We start from the raw sequence: 15,832 nt of genomic DNA, 5'->3' as shown, positions 1-15,832 counted from the left end.
TTCTTACTATCTCCTTGCTTTCTAACCGAGGGAGGAGGTGGATTTATGGGAAAGTACGGGGGCGTGGCCAAGGAATCTAGAGGCGGCTATAAATAAGAGGGATGGCGCCTGAGAAGCAGAGGTTGGAATTTAAGATTAGGACCTAAATTGTCTAGGAAAGGGCCCAGGGGTACCAGCCAAAGCCTAGAGCCGGGTCACAGGGAAGAGCGAGGCTAGAGTCCTGAGGGGTGTGTGGCCAGCCTTGAAATGGGAGGGCCCAGAGTGCAAACCCCCAGGAGAGGGTGGGGCTTGAGGCATACAAAAGAAGAGAAGGCGGAGTCGTAGACTCCTCTGCCAGTCTGTCTGGGAAGTGAAGGAACTTCTGACCGTGAGGGAAGTTCTATCTCAGATTTACTGTCTGCAGAATGAAGCACTGGACTAGGCACTCCCCAAACATTCTGACCTCAACATTCTGTGACCTCGGGGTGTAGGTCTGGGAATAAAGCGTGGGTGCAAATGCAGGGGAAATGGCGTCTCAAAAGAACCGAATAGACGCGGAGGGTCAGCGAGAGCAGCTTTATTAAGCAAGATGAAGGAGGGTTGTCTGTCCCACCCACCCGGGGCTCCAGCCAGGGTGAAGTGTCTGAGGGTCCCTTTCAGGCCACGTCCACGCGAGCGAAGCTCTGGTCCATGCCCAGGCTGTTCTCCACGTACACCTCGTACTTGCCGCTGTCCTCAGGCGTGGCCCGGCGGATAGTCAGCGTCGTGGTGGTACTGCCGATCTCGAAAAACACTCTAGGTGGGAAGAAGGGGAGGACAGGGCCTGCGGTCAGTTTACGCGCGCCCTGGTCGGGTCGAGCTAACTATCCAGCTCTGTTCTTCGCCTCCCAAATTCCCCGCCCCCATCCCACTCCCTCCAGTTTCTGGACCCTGCCCGCCCAAGCTCCTGCTCCAGGCGCTGTCCTTGCTACAAGCCCCGCCCCCCCCACACCTGTCGTCCTCATCGATGTCTTCCCCGTCCTTGGTCCAGCCCACGTCGGGCGCAGGCTCGCCCATGATCTCGGCAGTCAGCGTTACCGTGGTGCCTTTGCGCGCCTTAGTGTTACTCGGTCCCTTCTGAATCTTCGCCGGTACTAGAGGAAGGGAAAGGGCCACCCAGTGAGGAACCTAGAGGTGAGGCGGGCGGGGGCATCACCTCCCCAGCTAATACCCGGCTCTAAATAGGAGATGGATTTAAGCTCTCTGTGTGACGTTGAGCAAGTCTTTAGCCTCTCTGGGGCATCATCTCGTCAACTGTCAAACGGGACTAACCCTGCCCTTCGCAGAGGTGAAGGGAGGATCAAAAGAGATTCTAGGGGTGAAAGTCCGGGAATGTTCACACATCTCCCGGCGCCTTGGAAATTGCCCTGAGCTGAGAGCCAGAAGACCAGGGCTCTAACCCTGGCTCTGCTTCTGGCTCGCTGTGACCTTGAGGCCCTGGGATCGAGTGACTGAAGCCCATAGCAGACTTCTTAGACTGTATGGGACACAATTCTGGGGTAGGAAAGGACTGCGCGCGGCCGGCGCTGCGCCCTTTCCGTGCCTTAGGCTGTGCCGGGGCTGGGTCACATCCGCATCCGGACTCGGCAAGGCTCAGAGGTAAACGCGGCTGGAGCCGGCTGCGGCCGCCCGCTGTGTGGTGCTGCTCTGCACGGTGGCCCTGCACCCAGGGCGCGCGTACCTTCCACGAGGATGCGTGCGGAGTCCGAGCACTGGCCGAAGGGGTTGGTTACGTTGATGCTGTACTGGCCTAGATCTGCCAGCTCGCCGTCGCGCACCACCAGTGCGACTACGTCAGGGTCCTCGAAGACGTAGCGATACTTGGGCCCGTCGCGCAGCTCCTTGCCGTCCTTGCTCCAGCGGATGAATGGGTCCGGGAAAGCCGAAATGCGGCAAGTCAGCTTAGCCGCGCTGCCCTCAATCAGCACCACATCCTTCAGCGGCTCCAGCACTCGCGGTGGCCCCTTCTCGCGCAGCTCCTTCCGGGACCTACCCGCAGCCCAGGTCAGGGCCCAGAGCTCCCATGACACGGCCCTGGCCGGCCTGCAGCCCTGTCCATCCGTACACCGTCCCCTGCCCACCCCCTCAGCCCACTAGACCCTTAAACATGGGGGTGGGTAGGGAAGGTGATGGCTACTGAATTGTTACCCTAATAAAATTGTCTACTCTGTGTCAGCCACCCTTCCACACCTCAGTAACTGCTCTCCCCTAAGTCCAGTGACCCTAGTGGTCCATGACACTGTGCTCAGCCCCCATCCATCCCCCAAATGCAGTCATGAGCATTCTGCAGCTCCAGCTCCCTTCCTCCAGAGGTTCTCCAGGGCTCCCCCTCACCTGTGGCCCCGGTAAGAGGCCTGGATGCGAATGGCCGCTCTCTGGACCTGGGGGTCCTTGATATCCAGGGTACATCCTGGAGGCGGGGCTGCAGCCACTCGTTTTTTGGCAGGAGCTGCTTTGGACATCTGGAGAACAGAAAACAAAGGGGTCTAGGCTGACAGAGACTCCAAACTTCAGCCCTTTCCCAGCAGATTCAGAACATCTCCTGACGTGGGAGTGTCTAGGGCCGACTTGAGGATCTGAACTCACCGTGAGGGGTTGACTTCGGGACTCGGGTCCACTGGCTGTGTAGCAGGAGGCTCGGAGCCCTTCCAGATGGCACAGCAAGGGCGCGGGCAGGTGCTCAGCCCCAGGCCCAGGTTTTATACATCTCTCCTCTCCTTGCCTTGTTTGGCGTGGTTGCCCCAAGCCCCTGGGGACCCCAGCCCCCGCCCCCTGACCCAGACAGGCTCCTTATTTAGCCTGAGAATGCCTGGGATGCTAACTCAGCCACAGGGGCAGCCCCGGGGGGAAACCTGAGCGGCTCTGGGGTGCCTCACACGTCAGCGCCCTGACAGCTGGGCAGCTGGATGTGGCCCCATGCCCTCCCAGAGCAGGAGGTAGCCATCCCACTCCCAGGAGGAACAGACAAGGCCTCAGGTCGACAAGAGACTCAGCTCCTTGCTGGGGTAGTTTATACTCAGGTCAGTCCCTGGACAGTGGGACAACGTGTCCTTCCTGGACACAGTCAGTGAAGGGGTGCGAGTGTTTGTGGAGGTGCCCTTGACTGAAGCCAGAATAGCGATGGACTTCACTGTCCATCTAGCCAATTATGAGAGGGTCACGTGGCAGTCAGAACCAATCCGGAAGCGCCTTACTCCCCCCACCCCAGGAGTCTAGGGTTGTCGTTTCCACACTGTGCTTCCTGGTGGTAAACTGAGATAAACCTAGAGGGGACCTTAAAGACTTTGGGGAACAGCATCCTCTCCTGCCACCCCATTCCCACTCACTCCCCTCCATGTGACATGGTCGGTCAGGCTGGGCTACACTGTCCCTGGAGATTGGCACTAATACTGACTCTAAAACTCTAGGTCTGCCCAAGCCAAGCTCCCTCTCTGGGCATCAGCTGGTGCATAGGGGCATCAGAGCACCTGGGATGAAGGGGTTAATCCCTCTGAGACTTGCCTGGAGTCCAGTCTGCCCAGACCAGGGCACCAGGTAAGCCTTGCTTCTATTCCTTGTAACTGCCTGCCCAGGTCTGGAGCGCTGTCACCTTTTGATCAGAGCAATTTTGACATGGCTCTGCTGACATAAATTACCTTTGCTCCTCCGGGTTTGGAACAAGCAGTTCACATGCCATTTCCAATGGAGATGAGAAGGAAGCTCAACATCAGAGAGGGGAGGAGAATTTTACCATTTATCAAGATATGAGTTCAGGCACCTGATTTTTATATGAAAACATTTGCAGTGTGTAGGGGATTAGAGCTTCTCACAGGCAAACTGCATATCTTCATCGCTAAAATGGCAGGTGGGAAAGGTGTCCCTCTGGCCTCTCCAGCTGGCTTTAATATCCTCTTATTTTATGATGGTGGGCCTTGCCTCTTCCCTGGGGTCCTGGGAAGCCAGAGAGACTGGGGTGGGCTGGGCAAAGGGTTGCTTGGGCTACATCCAAGAGGCCCTCAACCTCAATCAGCAACACACCAGCACCAGGTCCCTCTGCTCATGGTGAAAGCCTTTATTCCTTTTACATTGCCAAGAGCAGAGTTGCAATGGGAGGAGGGGTGTGGGGAAAAGTCCCTCTGGACACAAGAACTGGCTCCCCCTCCCCCCACCTCAGGGCAGGGCAGCTCAGTTATAGGACCCAGTGACCCTTCCGTGGCACCGCAGGGGGCACTTAGAGTCAAGGCCCCTTAGCCCCCAGCAGAACCCTGGCTTGCCATGGGACTAAGAAGGTCCAGACTGAGTGTCCCTGGGCCCTAGGAAAATGCTCGTCTACAGCCCCATCACAGCAGACACGCCAACCAGAGCGCTCACAGCTGTCCAGATCGGTGCTCCAACACTGACAGCGTGGGCACGTGGGCCTGTCCTGGCTTCCTCTAGAGCTCTTTACACATCCTGCTCTGACCAATCATCATGATGAAACCCCCTCTGCCCCAGGGGTCAGGACCAGAGCTGCCCTGTCTCCTGGGCAGAGTGCAGAAGGTTGAGCCTGGATTGGGGTGTGGGCTGGTCTATTCCAGAGCCCAGCGTCCTCCCAGTTGTGATGATGGAACATGTGAGAAGAGGTGGGGGCCGCCAGTCTGGTTAGAGGGCGGTGGTGGGGATTCAGTGGTCCTGCCAGGATTCCAGAAACTTTAGATGGAGATACAGACCTACATCTTTCCTCCCTCTAGGAATAAGGGAGACGTGAGGGGCCAGGAGGGTCAAGGGGTGGGGCAGGAAGGTCCCAAGGTGCTATAGCTAGTATACCTTGGCTCTCACTGGCCCGGAGAAGGCTGGAATGCCCCTGTCCCAGTACCCCCAGCATCGTGCACCCCCCGTACCCCTAGCCATCCCTCCCCATAGACCACACACATAGGTCCTGCTGCTTGCCGTTTTTATTTTCCTTGTGACAGACAGACAGACAGACAGCTGCACAGACAGCTGAATGGCTTCGGGGATGGTCAGGACAACATAGGCGGTAGGGATTGGATGGCAGAGAGACTTCATAAAAGTCAATAAATAAATAAATATTAATGGGCAGAGGGGCGAAGGCCACGGAGAGGTGATGAGAACATCCTTGGGCCAGCACAGTGCCCAGAGCTGCATCCACTGGGACAGGAGGAGAGCGCTGGCTCAAGAGACCACTACTTCCAGCCTCCAGCCCTCCATGCTTCTCCTTCTGGGGGTGCTGGCAGCTGGCCACCCCAGCCCCACCCGAGTCGGCTCTCCTCTCCCTCCCCCACCTCACTGCCCTCTCTCACATACTGGCTCTGGCTTCCTGGCACCGTCTACATGTCCTGTTCCTGCTTCACTGACACTCCCAGCCCATGGCCTGTAGACAGCCTGGTCTCCCCGCTTTTCCTCCTCTTCAGCCACTCCTACCCTCCTGGGTTGGTTCTCCCACAGATGCACTGTCTCCCTCCCCCAGAACCTTCCGAGAGTCTCCCCTTCCCTATTCCTCATCTTCTTTTCCTCGTCACTTGCCCATTCCCTTCTTGCCCCTCTTCCTGTTCCTGACCCCACCAGGCCTGGACAACGGGTCTCCCACTCTGGCTCTGGCCGGGTGGCATTGGCCAAAGCCCGGGGTCTCTGTCCTCGCAGGTCCATGAGGTAATAGCCCGGCCGGATGTTGCTGCTGCTGGTGTCCAAAGCCCCGGGCCCACCCGGCTCAGCGTGGGCCCTGGAATGTCCAGGGGGCATCAGCAGGAACCCCGAGTCGAAGCCCGAGGCCGGGCTGTGGTCCGAGCCACTAGGGGCTGCCTGGGTAGGAGCGGAGCAGCACCTTGTGACGGGTGGCAGCCTCGGCCCGGCGGCGCAGCTGCTCGCCCAGAAACTCCTTGAGCCGGCTGGTGGTGAAGGTGAGCGTCTGGCGGCGCAGCTTCATCAGGTAGGCGTCCTGCAGCCATGGGTGGGCTAGGCAGTCCTGCAGGGAGGGCCGGCTCCTGCCAGGGGAAGCCAGGGACAGTGAGCCTGCAGGCATGGCTCCCAGAGCAGGGAGGGGGCCCCACCCTCCCAGAGGGCTTTGCCCCTAGTGAGTGAGCTTAGACAACTCTGGGACTCAGTTTCCCAGTCTCTGAAATGGGGACAGTGATTCTGCCTACATCATAGGGCTGTTATGGGTTTTCTGTTTTTTTTTTTTTTTGCGGTACGCGGGCCTCTCACTGTTGTGGCCTCTCCCATTGCGGAGCACAGGCTCTGGACGCGCAGGCTCAGTGGCCATGGCTCACGGGCCCAGCCGCTCCGTGGCATATGGGATCTTCCCAGACCGGGGCACGAACCCGTGTCCCCTGCATCGGCAGGCAGACTCTCAACCACTGCACCACCAGGGAAGCCCCCGTTATGGGCTTTAAATGGTGGTAGTGCAGCCACTTAGGAGGAGTAGGAGTAGGAAAAGTAGTAGTAGCAGCAGCAGCAGTGTATTACTGGGGCGGGGGAGGAGGTGGGGGCTTAGGCATGGGCGGGGCCAGGGCAGTCTGAGGCCAGAGGCACGTAATGCTGGGAGGTTGGCAGGTGTGGGACCCACTCACCAGGGATGTACTGAGAGGACCTTTCGCAAGAAAAGGGTGGCGCTCTGGGACGTGTTGGGGTACAGCTGGAAGGCATCAAAGCGGCCCCCCACAATGCGAGACTCCGTTTCCTGGGGGTCTGGCTCATAGAATGGTGAGCGTCCACTGAGCCTGTGGAGGAGACAGTTCAGTTGACAGATGCAGACTGAGGGTCAACTCACAGGTCCAGGGGGACGTTAGTGTGGAGGTTCTTAGGGGCACAGCGCTCGGACACAAGGCTACCCGCACCTGGGTACTCGTGTGTGTATGTGTGTGTGTGTGTGTGTGTGTGCGTGCACGAGTGTGCACATGCATGTGTGGCTGGGGAGGTGGGGGGGGAGGGTACAGGCAGAGGGTGGGTCCTGGGGGCACTCACATGATGTAAGTGAGCACACCCACTCCCCAGATGTCCGTGGCAGAGCCGATGGGGTCTCCCTTTACCATCTCAGGAGCTGACAGAAGACAAGAGGCCAAGTTGAACGAGCTTCCTGGTGGTAAGGGACCAGGGAGAGGCAGAGGAGGCCCCTGGGGGCTTGAGGAGCAGGACAGTGCCCAGGTCACCAGACCATGGGTACATTAGAGCAGCAGGCCCTGGATTTCAGCGGGCAGAGCGGCCCCCAGGGGAGATGTGGGGCACCTGAGGAATCAGCCCAGGCACTGAATGGTGGGCGGTCCCCAGAACTGCAGAGGAGCTAAGAACCAGGGTCACAAGTTCTCCTGGATCAGCTCCGAAGGTGGGCGCCCATTCACAAAAGGTGTGGCCCACACCGAGATTAAGCACCTTTGAAATCAGCCTGGCTGGCTCTAATCCCAGCCTGCCCCTTCTAGCGACAGGACCCTGGGCAATGTACGAAACCTGTCTGGCTCTCCATCTTCTCATCTGTAAAGTGTGGCTTGCAGAATTACTCGAATGGAGATGACAAACAGAAAGTATCTAGCAGGTAGCTAAATGGTAGCTGGTTTCCCTTTTTTACGTAAATTAATCATTGATTCTCCTGTCTTTCTAGCTTTATCGAGTCCTGGCACTACCATTTATAACTGTCTGATATTGAACAAATACCTCACGGCGCCTCTGTTTCCTCATCTGTAAAATAGGGGTAATATTATGCCAATCGCCAGGGCTGTTATAAAGAGAAACTGAAAAATGTCCATGGAAAGGACTTAATTCATTGTTTGCATACAGTAAGCACTCAATAAATGGCACACAGGTGAGTGAAGTGGGGTAAGCCCTGGCTGCTGCCCCTTTGGCAGTACCCCACCTCCCCCCCGGCTGGCATGGTGCCCTCACCCATGAACTCCAGCGTGCCCGTGCGGTGGCCAAGGGGCCGCAGAGCCTGGGGGTTGTAGGGCTGGGCGCTGCCAAAGTCCACGATCTTAAGGGCGTTGTCAGGGGCCAGGAGCAGGTTGTCTGGTTTGATGTCCAGATGCAGCACGTGGCGGCCATGGAGATAGTCCAGGCCTTGTAGCAGCTGCACCACGTAGGTGGCCACGTCGTCCTCTGAATACCGGAACCTAGAGGGGTGGCGGGGGTGGGTCAGGTGATATCCCAGCTCAGCTCCCCCCATCCTCGATTCCTGCTCCCCCAGAATGCCCAGCTACCTGTCGCTCAGCCCACAGAGGAGTTCCCGGTTGCCACAGCTCTCAGCGATGAGCACGAGGTAACGTGGGGTGATGTAGGCCTCGTGCAGGGACATGAGCCGCTCGTGATGCAGCGTCCGCAGCACTTCGTACTCCTGCAGGACCCGCCGCTTGCCCTCGGCCACATAGGGCACGATCTTGGCCACGAACGTTCGCCCCGTGGCATTCTCCCGGCAGGCGCGCACTACACCAAAGCGGCCCCTGTGTGTTGGGGGGCATATCATAGGCTCAGAGGAGAGAGGGGAACACTTGCATTCTGTGGGCTAAGCAGGGAGTAGCAGCGACTGCTGGGGGCAAGAATGCTGTGGTTCCCAGGGTGGGCTCTGGAGTTCAATCCCAGGAACCTGGGTTTCAGCCCCAGCTCTGCCACTAACTGGCTCAGTACCTCAGGCAAATCCCATAACCTCTCCAACCTCAGTGTTCCCATCTGTGGAATGGAATAATGCAGTGTCTCCCTCTCATTGTCAATATTAAATGAGATCATATGGCCAAAGCGCTTAGCGCGGGGCCTGGCACAGAGAAAATCTGAACTTAATCATGCTAAGGACCCAGATCCCGTCCCATGTCCCGGCTCCCTGCCCCCTCCCCAGGCCCCAGCAGGCTGGTCTCCTCTCCAAATCCCTGTGCTGCCAAAGTTCCACACGCTCCCCGCCTCTGTCCTCCTTCCCTTCCCCAGCCCCGGCCCTGCTTGCCTGGCCTTCTCCTCCAGGAAGGTGTAGGGTTTCTGAGGGGGGCCCTTTCGAAGAGTGGTGCTCTCTGGCCTGGGAGCACTGGGGGGACCACCCCCAGGGAAGCTGACCACGTCCTTGGCCAGGCTGAGGCTCTGCCCAGTCACCTTGGTGGGCTCAGGAGGGGGCTCGGGGGCTGGGGGCTCGGGGGCTGGTGGTGCAGACACAAAGGAGGTCACCATATACAGGGGAGTTGAGGAAGATGCTGTTTTCACCCCTTGAGAGGTGGAAGCTGTGGTCGGGGTCCCAGTGTCGGGGACGGAAGACTTGGGCTCACTCGGGGAGACCTGGGCACTGGGTGGGGTAGCTTCTACTTGCTGGGCAGCCTGCAGGCCCCTGTGCTTTCGTGGGGGGGTTTGGGGTGGTGGACCCACAGCCTTGAGTGAGGACAAGGCCTGGCTGGGGGGTGCTGGGGAAGATGAGGGGCTGAGAAGGGCTGACTGGGGGCCTGGGGGGGCAGGAGCTGGGGAGGGGCTCAGTGAAGGGGCCAGTGAGGTAGGAGAGTCAGGAGGCGGGGCCCTGGCTGGCCCTGAGGTAACAGGGGCGTCTCTGTGAGCAGCAGATGGCAGAGCTGAGGCGTCTAAGTGGAGACAGAGAAAATCATCACCATGGTGCCCCAAGGGCAAAACCGGGTGTTCCAAGGAGGGGGTGGACCCTGGACTCAGGGTCCCCTGCCCTCTCTGGACATGCCCCACCCTGTCCCACTGACCTCGCATGCCCCTGACGAGGACCTTGTCAGAAGGGCTGCTGAAAGGCCCTTGCCCAGCGCGGTTGGCACAGGCCACACGGAACCTCACAGTCATGCCAACTGGTAGGTGGGTCACATTGTAGTAACAGTCAGGGATGCCCGAGCTCACGGGATGCCAGGAAGGCTCGCCTACAGGCAGCATGGGGGAGGGGCTGAGGCCACAGAAGGGGTGGCCCAAGCTCCCAGTGCCATCTGTGAGGAGCCTGGGGACCTGTGCCCGGGGAAGGCACTCGTCTCCCCAGCTTCTCTGCCTTCCACCCGCCCTCCCTCCCCGCCCCCACCAGCCTGCCGGTCCCTCACCATCTACCCGCTGCTCCAGCGTGTACGTGCAAGGTGCCCTGCTGTCTCCTGGCTTCCAGAGCACCAGCGCCGTGTCCTGGTAGGTCTGGGGCACCTCGGGAGGAGCTAGCTTCCCTGGGATGCCTGGCAAGAGAAAGGGAGCCACAGTGAGCCCCTGTGCCTTAGCTTAGGGCCCATCTCCCATCACAGCCCCCTTGGTCCCTGCCCCGGGCTCACGGGCCACAGCCACGGTGCAGGAGCTGGTGGTGCTGCCCAGGACGTTGGTGGCTGAGCACTCATAGAGGCCGGCGTGCCGCCTGCCTGCTCGGGGGATGCTCAGCAGCTGCCGGCCGTCTTTGCAGGACACGATGATCACCGAGGGCTCGGACCGCAGGGACTGCTTGTCTGGGGGCAAAGGAGGAGCAGGAAGAGGCTGCTGAGCGAAGCCCCCCTCTGGGCACCCCCAGCTGCCACTTCCCACTGAACATCCCCTGGCCTTGGGGGAGAAGTGATCGCCTCACCTTTCATCCAGGAGATGTGGGGTGCAGGGCAGGCCGCCGGCAGGCAGAGCAGGGTGGCTGCCTCTCCCTCCAGCAGCACCTGGTCCTTGAGTTTGATGTGGAAGACCGGGGGGAAGTCTGGAGGGAGAGCAAAGATAGCCCTGGGTCTGCGGGGCCCCTGGCTCACTCGCTGCTGACTGACGGGAGGATGGATGCATGTGAGAGCTGGCGCTGCCTTCGGGGAGCAGACTGAAAGGCCGTCTCTTCCCAGTCAGAGGGGGAAGTGGAAGGCCTTGCCTTTGAGAATCGCCTTTGGGGCAAGCATCAGTTTGCCAGGCACTCACTGTGTGCAGAATTATCTTCTACTGACTATTGAAGATGCTTGGTAGTTGCTACCTCATATGTTTGTAAGTCACTTTGAGCAGGGCCTGGCACTAAGTAAGTGCTCTGTAAGCACTTATTAGATAAAACAAAACCAAATATTGAAAAACTACAGTGGTTAAGCTCCTGCAATACCTATTACTTCTGGGGCACCGTAGGGCAAGAGACAGGAGCTGGTGACCTGAGCTGAGACTCCCAGGAGTGAACAAATGTTCAGTCAAAACGTGCCATCTCAAAAGACCTGAAGCCAAGGCAAACCCGGGGCAGACCCCGAACGTGTGTCCGTCTCCCCCATCCCTCACGCCCCCTGGGGTCTGGGGAGCCCGTCCCAGACCTTCTACGCACTCCCTCAGGTCAGCTAAGTGGTGAGAGCTTTTGAAGGGGAAAGAGACAATATCTGCATGGCCTTGGACCCTGTCTGTAAATTGAGGAAAATAATAACACCCAGCTCAGAGGGTTGTTATGAGAATTCAAAGAGGCACGTAAAGCGCTTAGCAGATGTCTAACATATAATAAATGCTCGAAGGTGTTAGCTCCTATTGTTGTTGTTGATTATTATCTTGTTAATATGCCCAGTAGAGAAGCCAGGCACAGACCCCCGTGGGAAGAGGCTGTTTCAGCAAAGCTGGCTTCACAGCTGGCTGGTGAATGGGCCCACGGCAGGGCTGTGATGGCCAATGTCTTTGCTGGCCTGTGGCTTCTTAGTGCCATGAGGATTTGCACTCCTGCTCCCTGGGAATGTCTTTTTAGAAAAATCCCATTCTGGTCCAGGGATGGCGGGGTGGGGTGGGGGTGGGGGTGGATTTCTTTCACGTGGGCAGAAAGAGCTGCGGTAGATACCCCTGGGAGCCCCAGCTGCTGCCTGTCTGCGGAATCAGGAGGGAGTAGGGTACGGCTGAACTGGGCCGAAGAGGATCTGCAGAAGTGGGTGATCAGGACAGCAGCGTGCCCCCTCTCCCACTGTACCCCAGTATTCCCCAAGGAGGGGTCCCACACCGAGGCTCCAATAACATAAAGTGAATACAGTTTCGTCAGTGGGCTGCCTTCAGACCAAGTGAGGGTACTGGGTAGGGGGGAGAGAGAGGAAGCCGAGGAGGAGAGGTGAAAGGTGACCCTGGCCCAGCTCTGCCAGTCCCACCCCCATCTCCCCAGGGGCCAGTCCTAGTTGGTAAAGTGGACATGGGGCCTTCTTCCTGCGGGGAGCAGGGAGAGGATGAAGTAATGGGACACGGCCTCGCCTCGGCAAGAAATCAGCAGCACAAGCAAAACGGAGGTGGGAGGGAGGCCCCAGGTGGGAAGGGATCAGCTGTCCCCAGGCCGCAGTGCTGGCTTCCCTCTCTCTCCCCGCTCCTTCTCCACCACTGCCCCCACCAGCTGCCTCCCTCCCTCCTGTTCCCTCACTAGAGCCCCACCGTCTACTGCCTCGAGTGAGATGTCCTGGCTCCCCTGACCAAGGCGAGACACGGTTACGTGTCCAGTAGCAAGCCTGGCTGAGGCGCGTCTGGGACAGTTCTGAGGAGTTTTATCGGAAACTGGAGGAGGACAGATGGTGACTGATAAAGGTCCTGCTCGCAGCAGGTTTGGTGGGCCTGCTGCTTTCTGCAGGCTGGTCCGGAAACCCTGGCCTCCTGAACCTTTGCTTGTCGTCCTTGAGTAACACCCCCCTTTCAGGTAGAGGACTGTGGTGACCCAGGTGGAGAATACCTCCCTCCCTGCAGCCCCAGGACAAGTGGCAAGAGGAACGGACCAGGGCATATCTCAGGTGTCCCTCCCCCCAGCAAAGAGCCCTGGAGGCTGCTTATCTGTGTAGGGGCAGAGGGGACAGGGAGGGGCGATCGGGTGTTTGGGGCTACAGAGAAATGGAAGCTTGGAGGCACAGTCCAGACTGCGGGCCTCTAGGCTGGGAGAGAAAGGGTGTCTTTGGGAGCGTGTTCACGCATACACACATCTGCAGGGGGGCTGAGAGGCAGGGAGCCCTATCCCAAGCTCTGTCAGTACCACACCCCAGTAACAGAGACCTTCTGGGGAGGAGGCTGGCCCAAGAAAGGCATTGGTACGATGTCGCGAAGCGACTTGTGGGCTCTGACTGCAGAGGGTCATACAGTCCAGCCCTACCAGCTCTGTGACTTGGACAAGCTACTTAGCATGGCTAAGCCTCTGTTCCCTCACCTGTAAGACAGGGAGATGACAAGAGTAGTTCCTAAGCAATGTGGGAGGGTTGAGTGAGGCAATGCTTGTAACGTGCTTAATAGGACGCTTGGCATTGCTAATTAACAGTAGCTGCTGCTATTACTGTTGTTGTTGTCGTTTCCTGACTCCAGGCTCCCTCCACCGCTGCCAGGGCTCCCCCAACGTGGGCCATCTCCCCACCTTCCGGGCGGCTCAAAGGGGACTACTCACCGAGCAGGCCTCTATTACCTGACTCGCTGCGCACATACTGGTGACCCAAATTCTCCTGGACACTGCCAGAGAGGTTTGGCTGTGACAACCCCTTGTCCCTCCGCAGCCGAGAGAGGCCCCAGCGCAGGCGTCTTCGGCTTTCTGCAGGAGCTGCTAAGAACCAGGCCCATGAGCACCTGCCCAGCCGGTACGAGAGGACAGAGAACTTCTGGCCCCGACCCTAGCCTGTTCCCACACCAGCCTCTGCCCCTCGGCCTTGCGTCAGCCCAGCCCTGCCAGTTCCGTCCTCAGGGCCTCAAGAAACACCTGAGCCTCTTTGCGGTGGGTGTCCCCGGCCCTTTCCTTCTCCCAGAGCGTCCCTCCAGCGCACCTGTCATCCCAGCCCCACACCCGCACTCCAAACACACTCGTTCACACATTCGCCCTCCACTCTCCCGCTGGGCCCCTCCTCACCTGAGGAGCCCGACGTGGCGCTGGCCTCGGAGCCCAGGGACTCCGCGGAAGGCGTGGTGGCGCCGGCCTGGGCGGCCAGCTGGTTGTGCGCGAGGCCCAGGCGCCGCAGACTCTCGCCCTCGGACGTGGCCCTGCGCAGCCGGCTGAACAGCGGCGTGCTACGGACCGACGAGCCCCCGGAGTCCTCGCTGCTGCCGCTGCGCTGCAAGCGGCTCGACAGCCGCTCCAGCGTGGAGCTGAGCCTCCTGCGCACCGCCGGTACCGGGGAGCCCCGTGCCGAGCTGCCGCCCTCTGAGCTCTCCCCATCCCCACCGCGGGCCTCCCAGGCCGGGTGGCGCTGCGCGGGTGGGGTCCGCCGCAGGCGCTGGGACAGCGACAGCGAGAGGCGGCGGACGAGGCCCGGCTCCCCGACCGCCCTGAGGTCCTGCACGGAGCGGGAGCGCTCAGGCCGTCGCACCAGCTCCAGCGGCGTTCCCGCTGGGCTGGGCCGGTACATGCCGTCCTCCTCCTCCGCGCCGCGGAAGAGGCCGCGCTCCTCGGAGCGCGAGCGGCTCAGCAGCCGCAGCCCCCGCGACAGGGGCGACTCACGGCTGCGCTTGAACTTGGCTTCGAACACGGCCTCCGACTCCAGGTTCTCGATGCTGCTGCTGAGACTGCTCCCTGGCCTGCGGGGCACCGTAGGGACCCGGGCTTTCTCGGCTGGCCCTGGCGGAGACCCGGCTGAAGGCAGGCGCTTCTCGGAGGCTCCCGGAGGTGGGGAGGCCACCCTGGCGAACACAGCCGGGTGGGGCTTGGGCTGCGACGGTGATGCGACAGGGCCCTGCGGGGGGCCTTGCGCGTGGCCTGACAGCTGGAGTGACTGCATGATCTGGGCATAGGGTGTGAGCGGGGGCGCTAGGGTTTGCGGAGCTAGCGGGGGCTGTGTAGGCTTGGGGGCTGGTTCTGGCGTGGACTCTGGGGCCTTCTCTCGGGCAGGCTGGGGTGCCGAGGGCTGTGCAGCATCACTGGGTGTGGCGACAGGAGGTTCTGAAGCCTTAGGGACACTGGGCCGCACCGGGCTAGGTAGCTGGGCCTCGCTGAGGGCGGACAAGGAGGGAGACTCCTGCAGCCTGCGGGCCCCCAGCCGGGCCACGGGGATCTCGAGGGGCGCCCCAGCTCGGCGGTGCCGGCCCCCGGGCTCCGCCTCAGCCTGCGAGAAGCTGCTGCTCTTCTGCAGGCCCCGGGTCTCGGGCGGGTGCTGGTGGTGGGGCGCTGCCTCGCTGGAGGCCGCCCGAGCCAGCCGGGGGTCCCGGGCACGGCCCCCCAGGCTCTCCAGCAGGGGGCCCCTTAGGCCGCTGACCTTGCCATCCTCAGGGCCGCCCCGCAGCAGCCGCTGGCGCAGGGCCTGCAGCCTCTGGGCATACTCGCCCTCGCCCAGGCCTCCTCGGGTCAGGCGGGTGGCCCCCGGGCTGGGGCTTCGGCGCTGCGGCAGCTCTACAGACGCTGCCTTGTGCAGGCCCCGGCCCGGCTCCCTCGGCCCGGCCCGGGGTAGGGCGCTCTCAGCCGAGCTGCCCCTCCGGAGCTCTCCCCGCCGGGGGCTGGGCTCCTGGCCTGGGGAGGGGAGGACCTGAGGGCTGGGGGCCTCCTGGTCCAGAGAAGGGGCCTTTCCTTGCTCCTGCCAGTCCATGGGGGTGGCGGCCCCAGCCTCTGGGGCGCCCAGGGCCTCATCCTCAGTGGGAATGTCAGTGAGGGACACCCGGGAGCCCGAGAACTCAGGCTGCAGTGGCCGGGGCACTGAGGGCAGCTCCTCCAGCTCTTCCTCTTCAGAATCGGAGGAGGACGACAGCCCTCCACTAGGGGGTGGTCTTCTGGGTACGGCCACCCACACCCGCTCCGGGGGTGCCCGCAGCAGCTCAGGGATGGGGCGCAGCACCAGGTGGCACTTGTAGCTGATCTGGGAGCGCTGGAGACAGGGTACTAGAGTCAGACCTGAGGGACCCATGGGGCCAAACTGACCCACTCAGGCCCACCTCATCCCCGGGGGAGAAGGCCTACGGCAGGCAGAAGTGGGAGCTGAGAGAATTAAAAGGTGGATGAAGACAGATGAGCAGAAGTGAGGGCACCTGATAGAAAAAGCAGGGTTAG

General features: G+C 60.6%; 2 protein-coding genes across 7 annotated transcripts in view; both read right to left on the bottom strand.

Moving 5' to 3' along the window:
* Window positions 1–536: 536 nt before the first annotated feature.
* Window positions 537–2,688, bottom strand: SPEGNB (SPEG neighbor). The gene is made up of 5 exons (XM_012533054.2): window positions 2,605–2,688; window positions 2,353–2,480; window positions 1,700–2,007; window positions 971–1,112; window positions 537–774 (listed from the first exon to the last, which is right to left on the bottom strand). The coding sequence occupies exons 2-5, from the start codon at window positions 2,478–2,480 to the stop codon at window positions 636–638; spliced, it is 717 nt and encodes a 238-aa protein (XP_012388508.1). The 5' UTR covers window positions 2,605–2,688; the 3' UTR covers window positions 537–635.
* A 2,225-nt stretch (window positions 2,689–4,913) lies between these two features.
* The window catches only part of SPEG (striated muscle enriched protein kinase), a 56,538-nt gene continuing 45,619 nt past the window's right edge, over window positions 4,914–15,832 (bottom strand). For 5 of the 6 annotated variants that reach the window (XM_049712239.1, XM_033427033.2, XM_033427018.2 and 2 more), the window contains 12 exons: window positions 13,709–15,650; window positions 13,274–13,408; window positions 10,496–10,612; window positions 10,212–10,379; window positions 9,996–10,118; window positions 9,657–9,824; window positions 8,912–9,527; window positions 8,181–8,420; window positions 7,870–8,093; window positions 6,958–7,033; window positions 6,564–6,713; window positions 4,914–5,978 (listed from right to left, as the gene is read on the bottom strand). In XM_049712239.1, coding sequence (XP_049568196.1) covers window positions 5,786–5,978; window positions 6,564–6,713; window positions 6,958–7,033; window positions 7,870–8,093; window positions 8,181–8,420; window positions 8,912–9,527; window positions 9,657–9,824; window positions 9,996–10,118; window positions 10,212–10,379; window positions 10,496–10,612; window positions 13,274–13,408; window positions 13,709–15,650 — 4,152 coding nt within the window. In that variant the 3' untranslated portion in view covers window positions 4,914–5,785. The remainder of the gene's footprint in view (window positions 5,979–6,563; window positions 6,714–6,957; window positions 7,034–7,869; window positions 8,094–8,180; window positions 8,421–8,911; window positions 9,528–9,656; window positions 9,825–9,995; window positions 10,119–10,211; window positions 10,380–10,495; window positions 10,613–13,273; window positions 13,409–13,708; window positions 15,651–15,832) is intronic. The other variant, XM_049712237.1, reaches the window with a different exon arrangement.

The sequence above is a fragment of the Orcinus orca genome, chromosome 7 (genome assembly GCF_937001465.1).
Source record: "Orcinus orca chromosome 7, mOrcOrc1.1, whole genome shotgun sequence".
Lineage (NCBI taxonomy): Eukaryota > Metazoa > Chordata > Mammalia > Artiodactyla > Delphinidae > Orcinus > Orcinus orca.
This window is presented reverse-complemented; position numbering and strand designations above follow the sequence as displayed.

Coding starts and splice junctions, on each gene's coding strand:
- SPEGNB (XM_012533054.2), bottom strand. CDS start 2,480: ATGTCCAAAGCAGCTCCTGCCAAAAAACGAGTGGCTGCAGCCCCGCCT. Junction 1,113..1,699: donor CGCACGCATCCTCGTGGAAG/GTACGCGCGCCC, acceptor CCCTTCCTCTAG/TACCGGCGAAGATTCAGAAG. Junction 775..970: donor GACATCGATGAGGACGACAG/GTGTGGGGGGGG, acceptor CTTCCCACCTAG/AGTGTTTTTCGAGATCGGCA.